Source organism: Amblyraja radiata, chromosome 11 (genome assembly GCF_010909765.2).
Source record: "Amblyraja radiata isolate CabotCenter1 chromosome 11, sAmbRad1.1.pri, whole genome shotgun sequence".
Lineage (NCBI taxonomy): Eukaryota > Metazoa > Chordata > Chondrichthyes > Rajiformes > Rajidae > Amblyraja > Amblyraja radiata.
The window spans coordinates 56,853,883-56,878,451 of NC_045966.1; the positions used below are offsets into that span (position 1 = coordinate 56,853,883).

Genomic DNA, 24,569 nt, shown 5'->3' on the forward strand with positions numbered 1-24,569 from the left:
GTTTTTCAGCATAGAAGATTATCAATGCTCCTTGTACTAAATATGCTGTGTACCATCAATTGCATATTCCAATTCACTTCCAAAGGTTGATGCAATTGAAGTTAGTAGTTCCACATTTCAAAAACTGAGTAGAACACACAATGGCTTTGAAAATGGACGATCAATTGGATTACTGAGCAGGGATGATTTTTTGGGTCCTTTTCAGTCATATTCAGGAAATGTGTGTGTTGTTCCAATATCCTCACCTACATGTAGCACTTTACATTTGTTCTTCTTAAGTTTCATTGTTTTGCCCCAAAGGTAAGGATGATAAAAGACGCCCCTATTCAACCTCTTCTCACCATCCTGGAACTAAAGGGAGTGGTGCTGTTGGGGGGGGGGGGGGTCAAACGCTCTCAGTTAATCTCCAAACAAATTGCAAATTAAACCTTGGATAAACACAAAAAGCTGGAGTATCTCAGCCGGTCAGACAGCATCTATGGAGAAAATGAATGGGTACCGTTTTGGGTCGAGACCCTTCTTCAGACAGTCAATAGAAAGCGAAATGAGAGATATAGATGGTGATATAGAGAGATACAGGCCCTTTTCCTCGATCATCGTAACTTTCATTCATTTGTTCTATATCTCTCCACATCACCGTCTATATCTCACGTTTCCCTTTCCCCTGATGCTCAGTCTGAAGGGTCTCGACCCGAAACGTCACATATTCCTTTTCTGCAGAGATGCTGCCTGACCCATTGAGTTACTCCAGCTTTGTGTCTATCTGGTTTTAACCAGCATCTGCAGTTCCTTCCTACACCTACAAATTAAACCTTTTTTTTTAAAGCTACACCTCATGTTCCAAATCTGTACGCAATATGTTATTTTATTAAATGTCTGTCTGATTTACTAAGTCCTTTCATAAACCCTTGCAGGAGCCTATCCTTCAGCAGACTATTAGCACACCTATTCATTTTGAATTTAATCCCCACTTCTAGCAGATCTTTTACAGCCCCAAGATCACTACCCACTCAGTCCAGAGGCCATCGTCTGTTCCAGGTGACATTAGACACCGGCAGAGCAGTCAATCCCCAGCATATGGTCAGCTAGAGTTTCAGCAGGACCACCTTTCATCAATATTTTGATGAACGGCCATTGCTCTGAAGTGCAAATTCTGTTTCACTCACTACAGTTGCTGACTGACCTAGTGACTACTACCAGCGGCCATATGGGAGTAAGCACCAGAGCGCAGGAGATGAAGCTGCAAAGTGTACTGAAGCTACTAGCTTCCGGCATTACGGCATTCAGGAGGTCGGTGGATGGTGGGCACCTGACTGAGGTTCAGCAGGATGTCCTGGCCCTCATGTGCAATGCGCACTTTGAGATTAACTACCTTAGAAAGAGCGCCATCCGCCCTACAATCAACCCGAAATTCGCTGCCCTGTGTAAGCCTAGCAACATCCAGCCACCCAATCTTTTGTTCGGGGAAGACCTCGCAAAACGGGTGAAAGAGCTAGACGACGAGGCAAAAACCGTCGGGCTCATAAAGGTGCCAATGACCAGCAGAACCCTTCAAAGGCAGCACCCCTACAAGAGGTTTGCTGAAAACGGGTCGGGTCAAGGACCAAGCCGGCCATTCAATGTACGCAGCTGGCGCACTCCAGGAACACGACCAAACATGCCTTTTCCCACCAGAACCAGGGGACAAAGAACACCACCGGTAACCATGGAGGTAGGTGGGTCTGGTGTCTTGTCGAAACATACTCAGTGAGAATTACGTACCAGTTGGGGGGAGGTTACACTGGGTTTTGAAAGAATGGTATGGGATAACATCAGAGATGTTTATACTGCAAACTATACAAGGGTTTTGAATTGAATTAATTCCCAATTTGTGTCCGCCTACTCAACATACCCCACGGCGGGCACTCATTTTCTCACAAAAAGAGAATTTGGAGGTTCAAGCTGAAATTGGAAAATTATATTTAAAAGGTGTAATTGAGAAGACAGTTTGTCAACCTCACTAATTTGTATCTAATATATTTCCTCGACCAAAGAAAGATGGTGGAAGTCGGATTATTTTGGACTTGACAGACCTTAATCCGTTTGTGCAGTATAAACATTTCAAAATGGAAACATTTGAGACTGCCAAGCAATTGGTTTCCAGAGGGTGTTATATGGCATGTATAGATTTAAAGGATGCATATTACTCAGTGCCTGTTCATAAAGACTATCGGAGAAATTTGAAATTTAGCTGGATGAGGCAATTGTGGCAATTTAAAGCGCTGCCTATGGTTTAACCTCAGCCCCTAGATTATTTACAAAGCTGCTAAAACCAGTACTGGGGCTACTCCGGGCTCAAGGTCATATTGTAATGGCTTATTTGGATGATATCTTAATAATTGGAAAAACTCAGGAAGTAGCTGAGTTATGTTTCAGCTGTTAAACTCATGTTTGAGAGATTGGGGTTTCTCATCCATCTAACTAAATCAAAATTGATACCAGTTAAATTTATTGCTTATCTGGGATTCACAGTTAATTCAAATCACATGTCTGTAACTCTGCCCAAGGGCAAGAGATTAGATTTAATTGAAGGCTGTATCAAGATCATTGGGGAGCAATCACCTTCAATTAGGCATGTGGCTAGCTTGATTGGCAAATTAATAGCAGCCATTCCAGCTGCACAGTATGGACCTTTGCATTACCAATATTTACAGAGGGTAAAGGCACAGGCACTTAGAATACATGCAGGTCATTTCAACAGACCCATAAAATTACCAATTGGAGCCATTGCTGAAGTACAGTGGTGGATAAGAATCATTTCGAATTGTTCCAGCAAAATTTTGATAGAAGCACCTTCAGTTGTGTTACAGACTGATGTTAGTGCAATTGTTGGGGGGCTACTGATACCATCTCTAGCTGTGGAGGCAGATGGAATGTGCATGAGGCATTTATTCTCCAGACACATGGAATTAATTATTTAGAGCTATTGTGAGAATTTTATGGGCTTAAAGCTTATTGTACAACCAAGCATCACTTACATGTTCAGCTTCAGATTGACAACACCACGGCAGTGGATTGTGTGAATCATATGGGTGGAATCAAGTCGGAATCTTGTGACAGATTGGCTAACTTTATTTGGCACTGGTGCATTAAAAGAACCATTTGGGTTTCAGCTGTCTATTTGCCAGGCAGATTCAACATGGTGGCAGACACCAGGTCACGCAAAATTCAATGACAACACAGAATGGATGTTGAATCATGATGTATTTAATGATATTGTTGTTCGGTATGGGATGCCAGATATCGATTTATTTGCATCCAGACAAAATCACCAGGTACCGAAGTATGTTTCATGGGAACCAGACCCAGGGGCAGTAGCCGTAGACGCTTTCACGCTACAATGGGGTGGACTGTTTATATATGCATTTCCCCCATTCTGCCTCATCAGTGGGTGCCTGACCAAGATAAAACAGGACTCCGCTTCAGGAGTTTTGGTGGTACCCGACTGGCCTACACAGCCATGGTTCCCTCTCATTTTGGACATTATAACTCAACCTATTATGGTGGTTCCAAAATGTAATAACTTATTGGTGCACCCTGTGACTGGGGATCAACACCCATTGTATGATCGTATTAATTTGTTAATTTGCAGGTTTTAAGGAGGCCATACCTGGGTCAGGGATTATACAATCGTACCGTGGATATCATCACATCATCCTGGAGGGATAGTACCAAAAACCAGTACATCTCTCATGTCAGGAAATGGGAGGAGTTTTGCTTACAAGGGAACATTAGTTACCACGCAGCTTCCATCCCAGATGTGTTAGAGTCTCTGTCCAAGTTGTACTTTGATGAAAAGTTGAGCTATAGTGCCATCAATAGTGCCAGGAGTGCTCTATCATTGTACTTCTGCTTGGAGTCAGAACTACAGTCTGTAGGATCTCATCCGTTAATATCCCGGTTTATGAAGGGTGTTTTTAATTCCAATCCCCCCAGGCCTAGATATTCAGAAATCTGGGATGCGAGTGTGGCACTCATGCTGCTTCGTCAGTGGGGTCCAGCCACATCCTTGTCTTTGGTGAAGATTACCCCGAAGTTGGTCATGCTCATGGCGTTGGTGTCAGCGCAAAGGGTTCAGACTCTGCAGAAGTTGCGACTGGACAGGATGGTGTCATCTGGGAATGACATATTTTACATCTATAATCTTATAAAATAGAGCAGACCAGGGGTGTCAAGATTCAAACTTGTACTGTCAGCATATCCCACGGATTTACGACTATGTGTAGTGGCGCACTGGCGATGTTATATCGAGGTCACCAAGGGTCTCAGAGGCTCGGAACTATCGTTATTTATTAGCCACAAAAAGCCACATATGAAAGTGTCAGCTCAGACCATTTCAAGATGGCTGAAACAAGTGCTGGTCTGTGCAGGAGTTAATACTGACAATTTTAAAACTCACTCCACCAGGGCGGCATCAACGTCAGCAGCGAGGGTAATGGATATTTCATATCCTCGCGGCCGCAGGATGGTCAAATGAACTGACTTTTCAGCGGTTTTATAATAAACCACTTATTGAACCCGGGGTGTTCGCCCAGTCCATTTTAAGTTCTGTTTCATAGCTTCCCCCTGGGAGAGAGGGGCCGCTATTGTGTTTCTTTATTTTTTGTTGTGAATTAAAGCATCAACATGTTAATCTGTACCATGTTTCACTGTATTTCTCATTATTCACTCCTCCTGAGTCAACTGATGCAGTGTGACGCCTGGATTCGTATCTATGGCATGAAATCATAGAGCTTTGAAACCTTCACGGAATCACTCACGTGACTCCGAAGTAAAATAGTAAGATTAAACGAGAACTTACCAGTTTGAAGTTTGATCATTATTTTATGAGGAGATACGATGAGGAATTACGTGCCCACCGCTCCCGGCCCTCAATATCATAAAGGTCAACTGGAAGGTCTGTTTATAGTCTTACTATGTTACTTCAGTTACTATTATCTGTGATTTTACACCGCTGCTTTGAAGATTGATGCGCATGCCGTCTGGTGGGGTCTTCACGTAATCGCTCATCGTAACGCCTCATAAAATAAAGATCAAACTTCAAACTGGTAAGTTCTCATTTAATCTTACTATTCTAGTCCTAAATACAGGAGCAAACATTTAGTGCCTTCATATAAAAGAAAACTCAATCACACTGCGATAAAAGGAGTCATAGTTAAAACAGGCGGTGACCCTTTGTGAATTAGAAACTTAAAGCATCAATTTGATTGGTAGCCCAATCTGCACATACAGGTTTACTGAACTGAGTTTCAAATCTGAATGTCGTTACAAAATGCAGGAGTAACTCAGCAGGTCAGGCAGCATCTCTGAGATGTCCCACAGATGCTGCCTGACCCACTGAGTTACTTCACCATGTTGTGTCTACGTTCAGAGTAAACCAGCATCTGCATTTCCTTCACACACTTCAAGTCTGCATGGGTGGGTTGTCTTATGATCAAAGGCTCGACAGGCTAGACTTAAATCCAAAGGAACTCTCATCTTTCAGAATATTTTTAAGGCAGAGATAGTAAATATTTGATAAGCAGGGAGTATGAAAGGAATATAGAGAATACAATTAGGTCAGCCATGATCTTATTGAGTGAGCTCTTCCTGGTATTGGTATTAGCTTATTGTCATGTGTACCAAGGTACAATGAAAAACCTTGTTTTGCTTGTGATCCAGGCAGATCATACCTCACACCAGTACAAGAGGTAATGAAGGCGAAACAAAGTCTAGAGCATTCAGTGGTGTATTTGTTAAAGTTGGCAAGAGTCACTTGGGACATGCTGAATTTCCTTAGTCTTCTGAGGAGGTAGAGTCGTCAGTGTGCATTCTTGGCAATATTGTCCCCATGGTCGGACTAGGTCAAATCCTTGGTGAATCTATACCTAGGAACTTGAAGCTCTACATCTCCACTTTGATGCAATCTGGGATGTGTCCTTCGCCCCACTTCCTGAATTAGATGACCAGCTCCTTTGTTTTGCCGACATTGTGGGAGTGGTTGTTTTAATGACACTATGTTACTAAGCTATCAGTCTCCTTCCTGTACTCCAACCCCTTGCAGCACTGATACTGAGAATTATCATGTACAATGATCTGTCGCCTAGCTTTACTGATTGCAGTCTGAGTCAGGAAGTCACTGATCCATTTCCAGAGGGAGGTATTGAGTCATAGAAACATAGAAAACAGTGCAGGAGTAGTCCATTCGACCCTTCAAGCTAGCACCACCATTCAATATGATCACAGTTGATCATCCAAGATCAGTTGCCTTTCCTGCTTTTCCCCCCCATATCCCTTGATTCCGTTAGCCCCAAGAGCTAAATCTAACTCTCTCTTGAAAATATTCAGTGAATTGGCCTCCATTGCCTTCTGTGGCAGAGAATTCCACAGATTCACAACTCTCTGCGTGAAAAGGTTTTTCCTCATCTCAGTCCTAGGTCCAGGAGTCTGGAGATGTGTTTGATTGGTGTTGAAGGCAAAGTTACATCGGTAAATAGGCGTCCAACAAAGGTGACCTTGTTCTCTAGGTCTTCCAGGGATGAATGTAGGGCCAGGGAGATGGCATCAACCATGGACCTGATCCTAATAGTATGTTTGCATGTTAAGCTTTGCACTCACAACTTGTCTTTTACAGTCCTTGTTCCATTCTGCCAATGTAATTTAAGGTTTTAAAGAGGCACCAACTATAACGGAGCAAATTTGCCCTAAGGCACATTACAGGAGCATCCTCAACCAAAAATAATTGGCCACAAGCCACATAAAGAAACAATAAGGCTGGTACCCAAAAGCTCAGTTCCAAGAAAAAGGTTTTTAGGAAATTGCTAAATGGGGACAAAAAGAGCCTCGGGTTGCGGGAAGGAATTCCAGGGCTAGGGCTCCTGGCAACTGAAGACAAACTGCCAATGGGAAAGCAAACAAATGTAGTGATGTCCAAGAAGGCAGATTTAAAGGACTACAGATTTCACATATGGTTGTAGCATTTGAGGTCATAGAGATGGGAAGGTGTGGGTGCATAGCAGATTTGAAAAACAATGTCAGGATGTTGCCCAACAAGAAACCAATATTGCCAAAACGCAAGTTGGAGTGCATAACGGATTTGAAAAAGAATATCAGGATGTTGCTTAACCAGGAACCAATATTGCCAAAACTCAAGTTGAAATAGGGGCAATCTTTTGGATGAGTTTAAGATTACAGACAACAGGGTAGAAATCAGCTAGGTATAGGAAACATAAGGAACTGCTGCTGCTGGAATCTTTCTGAAGATGGATCCCAACCCCAAATGTCACCATTCCAATCACTCCACAGATGCTGCCTAACCCGCTGAGTTCCTCCAGCACTTTGTGGTTTGCTCAGGTATTTGTTAGAACAGTCGAGTCTGGAAATAACCATGGCATGATTGAGAAAATGAGCAGAAACTGAGCTGAGGTCGGCTATTTCACAGGGGTAGACGCAGGTGGTCTAGTGATGTTGTAGATATGTGATTGAAAACTTAAATCTGGATCTCAGGACAGCAAGTTTAAGATTAAGTTGGTTGAGTTTCAGAAAGTTGCCAACCCATCAGTCAGAATAAGGGTTTCGACCTGAAACGTCGGCTATTCCTTCTCTCCATAGATGCTGCCTCACCCGCTGAGTTCCTCCAGCATTTTTGTCAATCTTCGAATTTTCCAGCATCTGCAGTTCTTTCTTAAACATTAGACTTGTATGAACTGTTCGAGTAGATCACAGATGTTAATCCTTATATTTCCAGTAGGTGATTAGTAGCCTGCACCAACTCTCTTCTTGACTGCTGCACAGTAGCAAGAAGAGCATCACTATGAGCACATTGAAACCAAAACCAGCTTCAGGAATTATAGATTACTCAGACGTTATAAATAGGCTATCAAATGTCATTAATTGTAAAGTTGAAACTAAATAGCAATTGTGTAATGTTTCCCTCTTTGTATTCTCTGCGTATATTGATTTAAGGAGGTAACTGGAGAGAGATCTGGGGCGAGGAATCAGTACAATCCCCACTCGGGCGACAAACACAGATAGTGTTTCTGATCTTCACCCCAGCGGTCACTGGGCCCAAATCAATATGGAATTGAATACGTTATTGTTACATGTGACAAGTCACAATGAAACTTTACTTGCTCGGGTATCCAAATAGCTGCCTCATAAATGGCACTTACAAAGTTAAAAGTACCCGCCACCAGTTCCTCCTTTGTCCCCCCCACGCCGAGTCCTCCATTGTTCTTCCCCCTCCGTGACGGAGCTCCCCCCCAAACCTCCTCATCAATTGCCAACCGCGGGTCGACCCGCGAGGCTTCACCGCCGCGAGGCTTCACCACCGCTGAGGTTCCACCGCCGCCGCAAGGCTTCACCGCTGCCGCCGCCGCTGAGGCCCCATCATCGCTGCTGAGGTCTCACCGCTGCCGCCGAAGCTCCATCAGCCAAGACAGGCTTCGCCGCACGGCTTTTCCGCAGCCTCCTGGAAGGCCTCGCTGGTCAGAGCCACCCACCAAGCGAGTCCTCAGTCTCAACTGCCCACGCGGCTTGCCGGGATACTCCTGCCGCACGCGTGGCTCACCGGGATACACTGATCCATTTTTTAGTGAATGTCCGTCATAGATGGACTCCTCACCTGCATATTTACTGTGTCCTGGAGTTCTGCTCTCACTCCCTCTCCCCCCCAGGCACAACTAGGACAGAGCTCCCTTGGTCCCCGCCTTTCACCCCACCAGCCTCCACCTCTAACACATAATTCACTGACATTTCCTCAAACATTCCAACATGACCCAACCACTAATCACATCTTCCTATCTCCACCTCTTTCTGCCTCCACAACTCCTTGGTTCACTCATCCTTTCCCACCCAAACCTCTTCCTCCCAGGTACTTTCCCCTGCAACCGCAACTCCCTCACATCCATCCAAGAACATCAGCAGTCCTTCTAGTTGAGACAGAGGTTCACATGCACCTCCTCTAACCTTATCTATTGCACCCAGTGGTCCTGACGTGAGCTCCTGTACATTAGCAAGACCAAGTGAAGACTCAGCGACCATTACACTGAACACTTGCGTTCAGTCTGCCTAGGCATACTGGATCTTTCAGTTTGTTAACCATGTTAACTCCCCTTCCCATACTGACCACCTCCATTGCCAGTGTGAGGCCACACACAAATTGGAAGAACAGCAAATCACATTTTGCATGGCTCATTTACAAATGTTGAATTCTCTAATTTTAGGTGACTTCTACAAACACCTCCCCCTCCTCCCCACTCTCTCTCCCCCTCCTCCCCACCCCCCACTCTTTCCCCCTCCCCCACTCTCTCCCCCCCTCCCCCATCCCCTCTCCCCCCTTCCCCACCCCCTCCCCCTCTCCCACCCCACTCCCCTCCCACTCTCTCCCACCCCCTCCCACTCTCTCCCACCCCCCATCCACTCTCCACCCCTTCCCCTCCCACCCCCCCTCCCCCACCCCCATCCCCTCCCACTCTCTCTCTCCATCCTCCCCCCGCACCCCCCATCTACTCTCTCTCCCCCCCCCCCCCCCCCCGAACGTTCCTCCACTAATAGACCATTAAACAGCTCCATAGTTCACAACTATATATCCCTCTTGGGCTCACACCTGTCTCTATCCAAAAATCTGGGAACCACCTTGTCTAAGGTCATCTGACCCCGATTTGTCCTGGGGTTTTTTCCCCCCACATTCCAGTTTTTTCCCCAGTGGTGGGGAGAAATGGGATGAAATTTGGTGGCCAAGTTGATAGCCCAGGTTGCTGTTGGTGATTAGCAAGTCTAATTGGAAATGAAGGGGCAGGCAAATCATATCCTCTCTCGGAATTTCTGGTGATGGAAATGTCGGAGAATGATGTGTTGGATGCGGAAGCTGGTGGGGTGAAAGGCGAAGACCAAGCGAACTCTATCCTTGTTGCGTCTGGGGGAGAGGGAGTGGGAGAGTCTAGGACCAGAGGTCATAGCCTCAAAATTAATGGACATTCCTTTAGGAAGGCAAAGTGGGGGAATTTCTTTAGTCAGAGGGTGGTGAATCTGTAGAGTTAATTGCCACAGAAGGCTGTGGAGGCCAAGTCAATGGATATTTGACAGAGATAGATAGATTCTTGATTAGTTGGGGTTATGGGGAGAAGGCAGGAGAATGAGGTTGAGAGGGAGAGATAGATCAGCCATGATTGAATGGTGGAGTAGACTTGATGGGCTGAATGGCCTAATTCTGCTCCTATCACTTATTAATTTATATCATTAAATGGAGACAAATGATTTGCACGTCGACTTCAGTGACGTGCCTCTGATTTGCACTTGCAGTCAGCTGCAACTAACAACGCGGAGGGTGATAACTAGGACAGCCCTCGATGAAGAAGCAATGAGTATCGTGGTGGTTTATGCTGCTCATCTGCACAGCTTCAGCTAATCTTCACTCCTTCCCCTTCCTTCCTCCACACCTCCCACCAATCTGCAGCATTCCATTTGGACAGCCTGGTTAGCATCCCTGCTCTCCAAGCCATGCATCTAGAAACTGTCTGCGATCGAACATTTACGAGCAATTTATTAAGCTGGAGAAATAATTTTACTTATCACCCGTGATTGAAAAATAACTAACTCTCACAAAACTGGCCAATAGTTAGATGGCATCATCTGAATGTTGAAATTAAGTTTATCTGTCCAATTGTAACATTAATATCTTGGATGTACATCAAGGAAGAGAAAAGTCTTCTGGGGCCAAGAATACAGGACAGCACAGCGAGATTGATGCAATTCGTTGATTCCCAGACCCAGAGAAGGAACATTAAGGCCAATGGCCTCCTTATTTGCTTCCAATTTATGAGCTCATCAATAAAGTATATTTTGGACCTTGGCCCGCTCCTCAGAATTGATCATTCTCAGCATTACGTCACCTCATAAAAAGACTGAGCAATGTTGGTGGCCCCCACAAAGTTCAATGGACACAGCATGAGGTTCAGCTGGATCATATAAAGAGTGGTGTCATTCTGCAGTCAGTGAGTGATTAAGAGCAGGAATCAGTTTCAAAATACATTAGAAGACAAGGTACTGAAATATTACAGCCCCCCTGACACCGTTTCACAAAACTACTCTCCACCTGAGGCATAATATAATGTCACAGTACTGAATGGTGGGATTGTTGTAGTCAATGACCTATTCAAAATGGGACAGAAGGGCAGAGGTTATGTGAATGTATGCGAATGAGACAGAAGAAAGAGAAAGAGAGAGAGTGTTTCTGCATGAGTATGGGAGTGGGAGAGAATTTCAGAGAGATGATTTATGCATTGTGCACAAAGAGGGCTTGTGTATATAAGGTGTATGCGTGTGTGTGTGTATATGTAGGAGGGAGAGGGAGTTGGCACATGGGCTGAAGCGTGCACATGTCTGCTTGCTTGTGATTGAAAATATTTTCCAAAACAAGCACAATCCTTTTGTAACAAAAGAGTTGTTGTTGTCAAATTCCATAAAGGAGTTTTATTTGGTTTAATGTTCAAGTCAGATTGAAGGGTAACGGTCTCTTGAAAATATCTGCTTTGGATTTGGGCTACCCTTTCAGCATTCATCTATGAAGAATGGAGACCATTGCCAGATGTGCCTGGTGCCAGCAAGCAGTCAATTTGATTTACACTGTTATCTCATATGTACCTTCATGGGGTGACATCTAGGCCATGCCAACTACATAATCTAGGACGAGTCTCACTCTGGACAGTCCCTCTTCTCCCCTCTCCCCGCGGACAAAAGGTACAGGAGTGTGAAAATGCACACCTCCATATTCAGGGACAGTTTCTTCCCAGCTGTGATCAGGCAACTGAACCATCCCACCACCACCAGAGAGCAGTACTGAACTACTATCTGCTTTATTGGTGACCCTCAGACTATCCTTGATTGGACTTTGCTTGCTTTACCTTGCATTAAACGTTATTCATTTATCATGTATCTATACACTGTAAATGGCTCAATTGTAATCATTTTTCTGCTGACTGGTTAGCACACAACAAACGCTTTTCACTGTACCTCAGTAACGTGACAATAGCCTTCACTGTGGCACCTCGAATTCGAACAAGTTGCGTTTACATCCCATATTAATGGCTCTCCAGTACAATAGTGAGGGGCTGCTATATAGATAGATACAGGAAAATATTTGGTGTATGCTTGACCAGCAGGGTTGATTTTACCCTTGAAACAATAGCACCAAAACAGAGTGCCTTTAAATGTTAACAATTGGGTTGGTGCTATGAAGTGTGCATTAGTGAGGTGTGCATTTGGGTATCACCTGGTGCATTGACACACTGATACCCAGAGGCTTCAGGTCTACTGCGCATGTTTGGATAACTCACACTAGAGATATGGATGTGTAGGAAGAAACTGCAAACGCTGTTATAAACCGAAGATGGACACAAAATGCTGGACTAACTCAGCAGTAAAAGGCAGCATCTCTGGAGAGAAGGAATGGGTGACGTTTCTGGTCAAAACGTTTCAGTCCAAAGAAGGGTGTCAACCCGAAAGTTCACCCATTCCTTCTCCCCAGAGATGTTGCCTGTCCCACTGAGTTCCTCCAGCTTTTTGTGCCTGTCCAAAGACATGGAGATCATTTGGTATTGTGGAACGCAGAGCTCCAACCAATGTTCCCACACAGCCACACGCAGCTGAAGACACAATCAGAAGAGACAACCTCGCGTCATTTACAAGGGATCATCAACAACGTGCAGGTTTGCGGCAGATTGATTTCCACCAGCTGTGATCACAATCAAACAAGTGTTTGATGCTTTAGACAAATCCTCATACGCTGTTCTGGTGTGATGAGAGTATCATTCCAAACATTGATGAACAGTCTTGGTCTCAAGGCTACTACACAAACCATTTGAGCCCACAGATGGATACATTAGTGTGCATTCCCCATGGAGTGAAGTGTGACAGGGAAAGTAAACAGAGGACATGCAAAGCAGGGGGAGGGAGGGGATGGTTTCACGGGAAGAAACCAAATAGGCCCAAGGTGTTCAGCTCAATTATCCTACCTGAGCCATTTTGAAGAGCAATGTGCAAGACGACATTTCTGTAAGGGAGTTCTCGGTGAAATCAACACCTGGAGCAGACACAGTTCTGGTCTCCGAGCAGAATGAGCACCATATTGCAGAAGACTGTCAAGGTCACCAAGGCCATGACCTCTTATGCACCCATGCACAGAATCCTTTCAGGCTAGAGGCAAACATGTCCGCAAGATTTCAGTTTTCCATCCATTATTGCACGAAGGTACGACTGATTTTCTCGGTGTAAAAAGAGCTGAATATTTACCATCCTCGTTTGGTAAAGAGTCGTGCTTATAGCACACGCATAGCTGACCATTAATGACCACCACCATTTACACCAATGACCCAGCCAGTCAGCTGCCACTGCCTGTGACAGTAGCTGAGAAACAGAAGCCAAGATCAGTCAACAAATGAGTTCATGGCTGATCATTTACTACAGTGATGCTTTCCTCCATTAACCCCTTTTATCTGGACTGCCAAAATCTAGCGATCTCTACCTTGAGTTTACTCACAACTGAGCCTCTATAATCATTCTCCGTGAAAAATATTTTTCTCATCTCAGTCCTTAATGGCAGACCCCCTTGTTTGAGATTGTCACCACTGCTTTTGCAAGTGCCAGTGCTGGAGAAACATCAACGTTGTACCTACACCGTCATGCCTTGGAAGAGTGTTGAACAGTTTCATGAGATCACCTCTCATTCTTCTAAACTCTGGAGTGTATAGACCCACCCCTTTTAATAAAGGAGATTTAATAAAGTCTGAAGAAGGGTTTCGGCCTGAAACGTTGCCTATTTCCCTCACTCCATAGATGCTGCTGCACCCGCTGAGTTTCCCCAGCATTTTTGTCTACCTTCGATTTTCCAGCATCTGCAGTTCCTTCTTAAACTTTTAATATCTCCTCTTTCAACAAGCCCACTTTCCCACAAATTAATCTGGTGAACCTTCATTACACTCCTTCTATTCTTGCTTAGGTTTGGGAGTCTGGACCTTGCACAGAATATTCAAGAGTCAAAGTCAAGAGTGTTATATTGTCTTATGTCCCAGATAGAACAATGAAATTATTACATGCAGCAAGCTCTGCATGTAAAGCATACATGTAATTGACAGAATTATTATCTATTCCTATTATTATCCCCAAGTCATTCTGCTATAAAGGGCAATCTATCTTTTCTCGTCATTGCTTATACACACATGTTGACTTGTAGTAAATTGGTGTTGTTGATGGTGTCCTCGCCCATATTTCCTCTGTGCCCAGCAGCTCTGCCTTCTCCTCGAAGTGGAACAGAGTTACCCTGCTCCTCCCTTTCACCACACCAGTCTCCACATCCAAGAGTCCCCAACTCTTTCTATCGTAACCATTCCCCCCCCGCAACATCTGGGTTCACTCATCACCACACTAAACCCGTCCCCTCCGCGGGCACTTTCCCCTCCAACCACAGGAGATGTAACACAGGTCCTGACACATCATCTCTCACTACCATCTGGGAACCCTACATGCCCTCAAGGTGAGACAAAGGTTCATGTGCTCTTCTTCCAACCTTGCCTATGGCTCTCGATGTGGCCTCCTTTACATGGGTGAGGCAACCATTGACTAGGCAACCGTGTCTAGTCTAATAGAGGAATAGCTAGCAGTGTCCAGTGTGAGAAGTGGGCATGAGGCTGCAGTGGAGTGAATGAAAGTTCGGTACGAGTCCTAATTGCCAGATGGATGGTGGGATTTTTTGAGCAGTTATAAAGTCAGCAGTTGAATTTGAAGAACATGACATTTAAAGATACATTGATCGAGATTGACCACTCGGGTGTGATTTCCAAGAGCTACTGGTTCATAGCATTGGCAGTCACAACTGCTCTTCTCACAGCCACCACATTGTGCCTGGATTGCATCTTACCCCCTGTGGAGAGACCTCCCATGTTATATCTGATTTCCAATGAATCCACTCTATCATGTAATGATAATCTTTGCAGTCTTCCTCACCTGTTTCCCCACCTGCAGTCAAATCCTCCCCTGAAACGTCACCCATTATTTCTCTCCAGAGATGCTGCCTGTCCTGCTGAGTTACCGCAGCATTTGGTTTCCATCTTTATGTATTACAAGCCAGTTATGATATTGGGTGCCCAACCGTGACATGCAGCCACTTCACTTCACTGTGATTGCAAAAACAACAGTGTACATGAACAGCCAACCCAATGAGTGCGCTGCCTGGATTGCAAGGAATAAGTACTGGTTAATTGTATGCCGTGATCTCCATGCCTGTTTTACAAAGCAATCCAATTCAGCCTCAATTATCTTGGCACTGTGCTTGTGGAGGTTTGCTATATTTGCTTTGTTTTAAAGTTGGTTCTAATGCACCTTGAGATGCCCAACGTCATGAAGCCACAATATACATGCAAGAATTTCTTGCTAGTTTTTGTATTTAGTAATGGTGCTCAATGAAGGGAAAAAAAATCCAACAGTTTTAAAATATATTTGTAGAGTAGTAATGATAGACCTGTAAAATTAGCTACCTATTTTAGTGACTTCCATTCAAATTTTCTTAGCTGAATAAACTGACTGAGCAACACCTACCAAGTGACAGTGTAATCTGGACATATATCAATATAAATATATTGCTGCTTATCCCGTATACACTATGTGCATTTTTATTAATATTTCAATCTAATTGGTGCACTATAGCCCTCATTAGAGATTCCATTCCCAGTTGTAGCAACTCGAAGCATCAAACAATTAATTTTTCAATCCTTTCACTAATACAAAGTCTATTTTTAGGAAGAGGTAGTGCTCCTAATAGTCTTAGCCCAGATTTCCAGAATCACTATTCGATGTTAAGTTGTAAAACATTCCAGGTTCAGTTCTCATTCTGGCTCCATCTACTGCTCCCTTCCTTGAGCTACTCAGCCATAGTCTTCCCAGCCTCTTGAGTACACAGATCTACAGATTCCCCATTAGTGAAGAGTTGTTTTTGTCATCTCTATCTCGAACGGTTGATCGCTTATTCTGAAACTCTGCCCCCTGCTCAACTCAAGTCAAATTTAATGTCATATGCACAACAATGATGAGGCAGGCTACAACAGGAAATCTTACTCACGACAATACATGCACATTGACTCAGGCAAAGACACAAAAACAAATTATACATTAATTGAACAAAAGTTCAAAAAGACTGCATTAAAAGAAAACCATTAGTGCAGAACACAGATGGAAAACTAAATGTCCATCATAGCATTTATTTTAATTTAGAGATACAGTGTGGCCCTTCGGCCCACCGAGTCCATGCTGACTACTGATTACCCATTCACACCCATCTCCTTCCAAGATAGTGCCCAACCAAGGCGACATTTGCGTGTTAGCCACAAAGCAGATCTTATAATCTTATCTTACAATCACATCTTACAATCGCTCCATATTCTTAAATACAATAAATAGCTTGATGGTAATCATGCACTGACTGGTTGGCACGCACCTAAAGCTATTCACTGTACCTCGATACACGTGACAATAAACATAACCATAACAGTTTCACAACCTACACACTAGGGCACAATTTATAGAAGCCAATTAACCTACAAACCCACATGTCTGTGGAATGTGGGATGAAACTGGGGCAACCCGGAGAAAACCCACGTGGTCACAGGGAGAACGTACAAAACTCCATACAGACAGCACCCATAATCAGGATTGAACCTAGTCTCTGGCATTGTAAATCAACAATACCAGTATGGAAGGTACACAAAAATGCTGGAGAAACTCAGCGGGTGCAGCAGCATCTATGGAGCGAAGGATTAGGCAACGTTTCGGGCCGAAACCCTTCTCAGACTACTTCAGAATACCAGTATGCTACAGAATACCAGTACTAGTACCAGAATACCAGACCTTCTTCAGAATACCAGTTAGGAGGTCTCTCATCTTTTGTCAGGTTAGGAATGTGCAAATTAAGGTTAGGAATGAGCAAATTTGTTGAAGAACCTGACGGTTGCAAGAAAGAAGCTGTTCCTAAAGCTGATTCTTCAAGCTTCTGTATCTCCTGCCCAATGGTAGCAAAGTCTGAAGAAGGGTCTCGACCCGAAACGTCACCCATTCCTTCTCTCGAGAGATGCTGCCTATCCCGCTGAGTTACTCCAGCATTTTGTGTCTACCTTTCCTACGTTTATCAGGTTCTTGAACCAACCTGCACAACCCAATCCAACTCAGCAATGGAACACTGCAGACCACCTTTTCCTCCACTATGGATTTGTTTTGTTCTTCCAACAGTGCTTGGTATTAAAGTCTTGGGGGGTTTTTTTGCAGTCTTCGTTCCTTTTAGCATCTTGCAGAATTTGATGTGTAATTGATGTATAATGTATATTTCAGCGTGTTTGGCCGAGTCCATGTGTCTGCAATGCTGCTGAAAGATTTGTAAATGTACCTGTTCTTCATTGCACTTGTGTATATGACAATAATCACAACCCCCTACCACTCAGCATTCCACTGTACTAGTCTGATCAGTCTGAAGAACTGTCCCGACCCGTAACACCACATATCCATGTTCTTTAGAGATGTTGCCTGACCCACTGAGTTATTCTGGTACTTTGTGCCTTTTTTCTTCACCATACTATTATTTTTCCCCACTACATATGAACTAGCTTTTGTCAGCTAATCTGCCGACTCCCCTCAGGGTAAAAGGAAAGGAGGAAAGTGAGCCTGGATTCCAGACAACAAATCCGTGATCCCAGTGCTCCTACAGGCGAGGTGGATGTGGGGGTGATTGGCCTTAGTTGTGATTCTCTTTACCGTCAAAACAATCTGCTGCTTTCCTCACATTGTATTAGCGCTGACTTAATGAGCGCATGGCAATATGCTGACGCAGCAGTTAGTGCAGCCTCCCAGCACCAGGGACACCAATAACCAACCTCAGGTGCCATTGCTGTGGAGTTTGCATGTTCTCCTCATTATCTCACAGGGTTTCTTCCCACGTCCGAAGAACATGCTGTTGATTTGATTGGCCATAATAAATTATCCCTTAATGTAGGTAAGCAACCCAAGAACAAAAAGGGGAGTCAATGGACATGCGAGAGGAAAAATAAGTTGCAACACTATAGGGAAAGGGAGATGCTGAGGTAGCTCTGCTGGAAACTGGCATGGACCTAATGGGCCGAATAGCCTCCACTTTGCTGCAATCAGGAAGAAAGGTACAAGGGGATGTTCACTTGGACAATGTATTTGAAGGCAGCAGAGTGTAATATAGAGAAAGGTGTCAATAAACATGTTGCTGATCCCATGACAACTTGCCTGGTGAGTTTGGTTATCGTTATCATCCCCTCTCAGTAAATGATGGACTGAAAGGCAACGCACCTCACAGAGCAAATCCCTGACCATGGTAACACCTGACAAATTACATTTTGTTCAGACATGTTTGTCACCCAAAAGAAACGTGAACACCCGCCTGCATGCTCCTACCAGCCATTAGTAGATCACGAAGAAGGTGGAGGAAGGTTGGTTTATATCCCATCTTCCGAGGGCACGAAGAGTTTTATAACAATGCACAATGTGGATAAGTTGAGTGCGTTTGTCAACCTTTGCAACATCACTGCAGGAACCTTTAGCAATTTGTCAAATGTCTACATTTCTATTCTATACATCAACATCTTCCCCTTTCTCATCATCATCGGACACACGCTGCATGACCTCCCATATCCTTCTTCCTCCAGCAATCATCTTGTTGCCCTTGAAATGCATTCCTGCTACTCATATCGACTCTTTGCATTAGTGAGTTCCATATTTCAGATAAAGACCTTTCTTCTCAATTCCCACTTTTATTATTACTGCCGACCGTATTGATATTTCCATCCTGGCGAAGCCTTAAAAATTCCATTAGGTCAGGTTTTCTACAGAAGAGCTCCAGTCATTTAATGTTTCCTGAGAGGTACAACCTCTCTGTTTAGGCATCATCCTTGCCTTACTGCACACTGATTTAAACAGCGCAGAAACAGGCCCTTCGGCCCACCGAGTCCACACTGACCAGCGATCACCACACATTAACACTTTCTTACACACACACTAGGGACAGTGAACAATTTTTACCAAAAACAATTAATCTACAATCGTGTACTTCTTTGGAGTATAGGGGGGAAACCAGAGCACCCAGAGAAAACCCACACAGTCACAGGGAGAACATACGAACTCCATACAAACATAGTCAAGATCGAACGCGGGTGTCTGGCACTGTAAGGCAGCAACTCTACCCCTACGCCACTCTTAATAAGTAACTTCAACAGCTAACATATACCCACTGTAACACTCCGACTTGAATGTTAGGGGAAAGGGGTAAGCTATTTTATGGGGAAAATATGATAGGTTTATACATTAATAAATGCAAAAAATAAGACAGTTTGTTTCCAACTGTGGAAGCTGTTCAGCTCAGCTCAGGATAAGAAAATAAAAAAGGAGACTTGTTTGAAATAACCCTTACAAGAACAGAAATATGAGTGCAGGAACAATGCAGAAGCATTTTCTTGTTAGTAAAACTGTGCATAATTGCTCAGCAGATACTCACACCAGTGCTTGCAAAGTCTGGAGGGGAAGATTTATGAATGCATCCATTAACAAATCTCCAATAAGTTCCATTTAGGCAATTGCTTGAATATATTACCACATGGAAGCTGATGTTGAGGTCATTTAGGGTAGGGGAGGGGAGGGAGAGATTTGCCTTGGCAAATTTTAATCACTAGCACAACCAACCATGCTCTTCAGGTGTCTTGCAAATAGAATGAGTGTCAAGGCAGCGATCACATGCATCTCCTGATGACTGGGATGTGCGGGGAGCCAGGGTTACAGAGCGGACACATGCTGTAGGGCAGTGGTTCCCAACCTTTTTTAGCTCATGGCCCCCTTGGCATCTTTTAATTTTTCTGTGGCCCCCCTGACATTATTAGCAGAAAAAAAGTACTTCAATATTATAATACCTTCCATAAAAATATCAGTGTCTATTAATTGCACATATATTCTCTTTTATTCTATTCCACAAACATCAAAAATATTTCGACTACATAGATTTAAATTTATTAGAACTGAAATTTAGGAGGCAACAGGGTGGTAGCTCTGTGGCCCCCTTCATTGAACCTGTGGCCCCCTAAATCCCAAAAAATGTCTGTGGCCCCCCCTGAAATTTGCCATGGCCCCTTTGGGAATCACTGCCTTAGGGCATCATTCTTGAGAGTGCAATCCCCTCTCATGTTCTGATGCGAGGGCAGCATCAACTAGGGTACACCATTGGAGTAGCAAAGACCCCACAACAAGGCACAATACCTATTTTGACACCTGAAGAAGGGTCTCGACCCAAAACATCACTCATTCCTTCTCTCCAGAGATGCTGCTTGCCCTGCTGAGTTATTCCAGTATTTTGTGTCTACCTTCAATTTAAAACAGCACCTGCAGTTCTTTCCTACACGTATAATACTTTACAAGTGAATTACATTAAATAAGCTGTTAATTTATAAAACCCAATTTATTAAAAAAAATAAAATGCAGCAAAGATGAATAAAAGTTATGAGAGGCATCAACATGGTAGACAGTCAGGACCTTTCTCCCAGAATGGAAATGTCAAAGGCTGGACTGTGCAGCTTTAAGGTCAGAGGGGGAGGGGAAAGAGTGTAAAGGAGATGTGCTGGGTACGTTTTTTTCTTTTTACACCAAGAGTGGTGGGTGCTTGGAATGTGCTGCCAGCAATGGTGATGGAAGCAGAATGCCACCTTATTCTCCCAGTATTCACATCAACTCTTCCCCAATGCTACCACCCATCCACACAATAGGGGGCATGCACAGTGGCCAGTTAACATACTCACTTCTATCTTGAACTTTTGCAGAATGCACTCCAAGTATTTAGATGGAAGTTGGTTTCACACAACATTTTTAAATATTGGTACAATAAAGTTGAAAATTATAATTTTCACCAGGTCTGTACTAGACATACCTAGTAATAGTTTTCATGAACAGTGGATACAAGGTCTAAAAATATTCTGCTCCTCCATACTAATATCCCTTACCCTAATAAGTTCAATGTTCCATGCAAACTGCATACAGGCAGCACCAGAGGTCAGGATTAAACATGGGTTGTTGCAATTGTGAGGCTGTAGTGTCCTTAGTTAGCACACTTATGCCACCTATACACCCTAGATAGCTAGGCTTGAACTGATCAACATCTGACTCACAAATACCCGGCAATGCTCATCGCCAACCAGAGGCCATTTTTCTGCGATATTTAATGGCAAATCCCTTATCTTCACCATCCTGAGGTCGCCTTTGACCAACTGTCAATTAGCTCACAAATACTGAAGACAATAGAGCAGGCTCAGTTCAGATTAGTTTATTGTTACGTGTACCGAGGTACAGTGAAAAGCTTTTGTTGCATGCTAACCAGACATTGGTAAGACAATACATGATTACAATCGAGCAAGTTACAATGTATAGATACATGATGAGGGAATAATGTTTAGTGTGAGGCAAAGCCAGTAAATTCCAATCAAAGATAGTCCAAGGGTCACCAATGAGGTAGATAGTTGTTCAGGACTGCTCTCTAGTTTTGGTAGGATGCCTGTCTAGTTAGAAATGGGGTATTCTGTGATTGGGTGACCTACCTCCTGACCCGTCAGAGCCTCAAGACAAAAATCAGGGGGGGAGGGACTGGATTGAGCTCCGTCAGTCTAGAAGCTCATTGCCATCCAAGAGAAATAACCACCCTCACACTAACATGACTAGCCCCACCTCACCTTGCAGGTTTTCAGAAAATATAGGTCTTTTCAATTGCAATATGACTTTTTTGTAACTGCAAAACATAAAGGCTAAAAATGGTTTCATAAAGTATAAGTTGCACAAATGCCAATAGAAGCAATTGCTCGTCAATGTCAGTCGTTTCCGGTGATGCAACTGACAGACTGTGTCCTTAAGAGACAATAGTGTCAGATTACTGCCTGGAGGTTACATAGAAACACTTTTTTCTCCCTAGACATTTTTTTCCCCCCAAAAGACAGCTTTTTTCCCCCCTGCTTGTCAACTTCAAAAGTAACTTTTTAAGTAGTTCTCCAGTTGCCGGTTGAAATACAGGTTGTAGCCCATTTTCAGCCTGTTTAATACAAATAGTATTCCCCCAATTCAATCTTGTTATATTCAATTCATGGTAGAGAAACAAGTGTTATACAACTACCTTCAACAATTTATTACCAATAAATTAGGAGTTCCTCTTTTCAAACCTCCCAAGAAACTGTTTGCATTTATTTCCTCATTCATTCAAACCCAAAACTATGTTTTCTAACTAATTCAATATTTTAGTAAATTCATTGGCTTAACTTCTACAGATTGTTAAACTCTGCACAGTCTTTCAGGTTGTCAACAATTTACTGTGAATTCATAATAGTATATTAAATAAATACACAGATCCATGAAGGAAACATGTTACAATATTAAAATATTGTACTACAAACGTTGATATAATCAAAACGAACAGACGCGCACAACACTTCCTCCACCTTTTATGGTTCCCAAAATATTGTTCCTCTCCTTTCCCCAATATAGGATAGATTTCTACAATTGCTAGACCATTCCCTTGTCTTCCAGCGGTTTGATTCCCCAGTCCCTGTGACTAATTATTTCAGTGCTTTCTTCTCCCAAAGGGATATTTCAATTACAGAATCAATACCGAGTTCTCACAGAAAGGAGGGAAGGGAAGCAAGAGGGGGTTTCTCCTCCCTTCAACTCTCCAGCCCCGACTTAAAACTTTCTCTCTCCTCCCAAACACGCCTGCACTGAGAGCCAGGCTCATAGCCTCTCTGCCAACATCCATATAGAGTCTGAGTTGCGCCTCACCTTTGCCCGCTTTATTTGCAGAACAAGCCAGAGCCAGGCAGCAAAGGAATTGGGTGAGATGGGTTGCCGCTCCTAACTTCCGAGCCATCGGCTCAGCGGGCTGGGCGAGTGCCCCTCGCCTGTTCCCCCTCCAGCCTCCACAAGCCGCTCGCTTGCCTCTTGTGTGACCGCTGCTGTCGCCCAGGGCATCAGGGCTGGAGCTGCCTGCGGCTATTGACGAGCCCGTTGGATCCACTCACATTGTGTGTGTGTGCGCCAGAGACAGCGCTTTCCCCATTGAAGTTACAAGCAGAATCCGGGCGAAATGAACATTATTCATCGCCGAGCTGAACAGTCATCCTCTTGCACTCAGCTCCCGCAACTTGACACGGTTTATGTTTTGTGTCTGAGGCCGGTTTACACATATCGGACCCGGACCCCGCCCTACAGTTTCTTTATCCCGCCTCTCAATCATATAAACGTGGTCGGTATGTTGTTCAGTCTCCACTGTTTCAAGCATAACCTCATCCTGGTGCGTTTATAATTTACTGCACGTGATTTGCAGCAAGTTTTAGTTTAATGCCGTTTTAGCTTAATCGTTTTCCTCTTCCTTTAAGTTTTTCCACATCCGTCCCGTAAATCAAAGCCGTGCGAGAGAGTCAGCGGCTGGGAGTATCCGAAGGGGGATGATCCCACAAGGTTATCCCTGGGGTAAGGGTCCCCACACTGTTAGAGGACGCAGTAGCACTGGTGACAGCTCAAAGGAGATTCACCAAGCTCAATCTGAAGGGTCTCCACCCGAAATGTCCCCAATCCATGTTCTCCAGAGATGCTTAAGAAGGGTCTCGATCCGCAACGTCACCCATTCCTTCCCAGAGATGCTGCCTGACCAGCTGAGTTACTCCAGCTTTTTGTGTCTTTCTCCAGAGATGCTGCCTGACCAGCTGAGTAATTGCAGCACATTGTGTCTGTCTTTGGTAAACCAGCATCTGCAGTTCTTTGTTACTTCACCAGGCTATTTCCTGGGTTGAGAGGCTTAGAATCAAAGAGTGATACAGCCCCTTTGGCCCAACTTGCCAACACGCCATATCTACACTAGTCCCACCTATATTTGTGTGGTCCAGAGGACATAGGTTTAAGTTTTATGTATCATTCTTAACTGTCACTGTATGTCATGTTGTCACTTGCGGGCGGAGCACCAAGGCAAATTCCTTGTATGTGAATACTTGGCCAATAAACTTATTAACTCATTCATTCATATCCCTCTAACCCTATCCCATCCAGGTACCTGTCTAAATGTTTCATAAATGTTGCGATTGTACCTGCCTCAACTACCTCCTCTGGCAGCTTGCTCCATACACCCACCACCCTTTGTGTGAAACAGTTGCCTCTCAGATTCCTATTAAATTTTAAACCTTAAACCTATGTCCTCTGGATCTCGATTCCCCTATTCTGGGCAAGAGACACTGTGCATCTACCTGATCTATTCCTCTCATGATTTTGTCCATGCTTGTCCAAGTTAGGGGGGGGGGGGGGGTGACTTTAGGAGTTCAGGAGAATGAGGGGTGACTTTATTCAAACATGTAAGATCCGAAGGGCATGCAAGATTCTGCAGATGCTGGAACCTTGAGCAACAACAAACTGCTGGAGGAACTCAGCGGATCGGGCAGAATCTGCAGAGGGAAATGTATGGGCAATGTTTCAGGTGAAAA

The 24,569-nt window shown here is 44.0% G+C and overlaps 1 protein-coding gene across 2 annotated transcripts in view; it reads right to left on the bottom strand.

Moving 5' to 3' along the window:
* Nucleotides 1–23,471, bottom strand: part of adam19 (ADAM metallopeptidase domain 19) — a 157,962-nt gene extending 134,491 nt beyond the window's left edge. The window contains exons 1-2 of one of the 2 annotated variants that reach the window (XM_033029968.1): nucleotides 20,875–20,878; nucleotides 10,867–10,878 (exon numbers count right to left, since the gene is read on the bottom strand). Coding sequence is in view for 1 of the 2 variants with exons in the window: in XM_033029967.1 (XP_032885858.1) it covers nucleotides 22,879–22,966 (88 nt within the window). In the remaining variant the exon portion in view is untranslated. Of the gene's footprint in view, nucleotides 1–10,866; nucleotides 10,879–20,874; nucleotides 20,879–22,878 lie in introns of those variants that run through there. The other variant, XM_033029967.1, reaches the window with a different exon arrangement.
* Nucleotides 23,472–24,569: the final 1,098 nt, after the last annotated feature.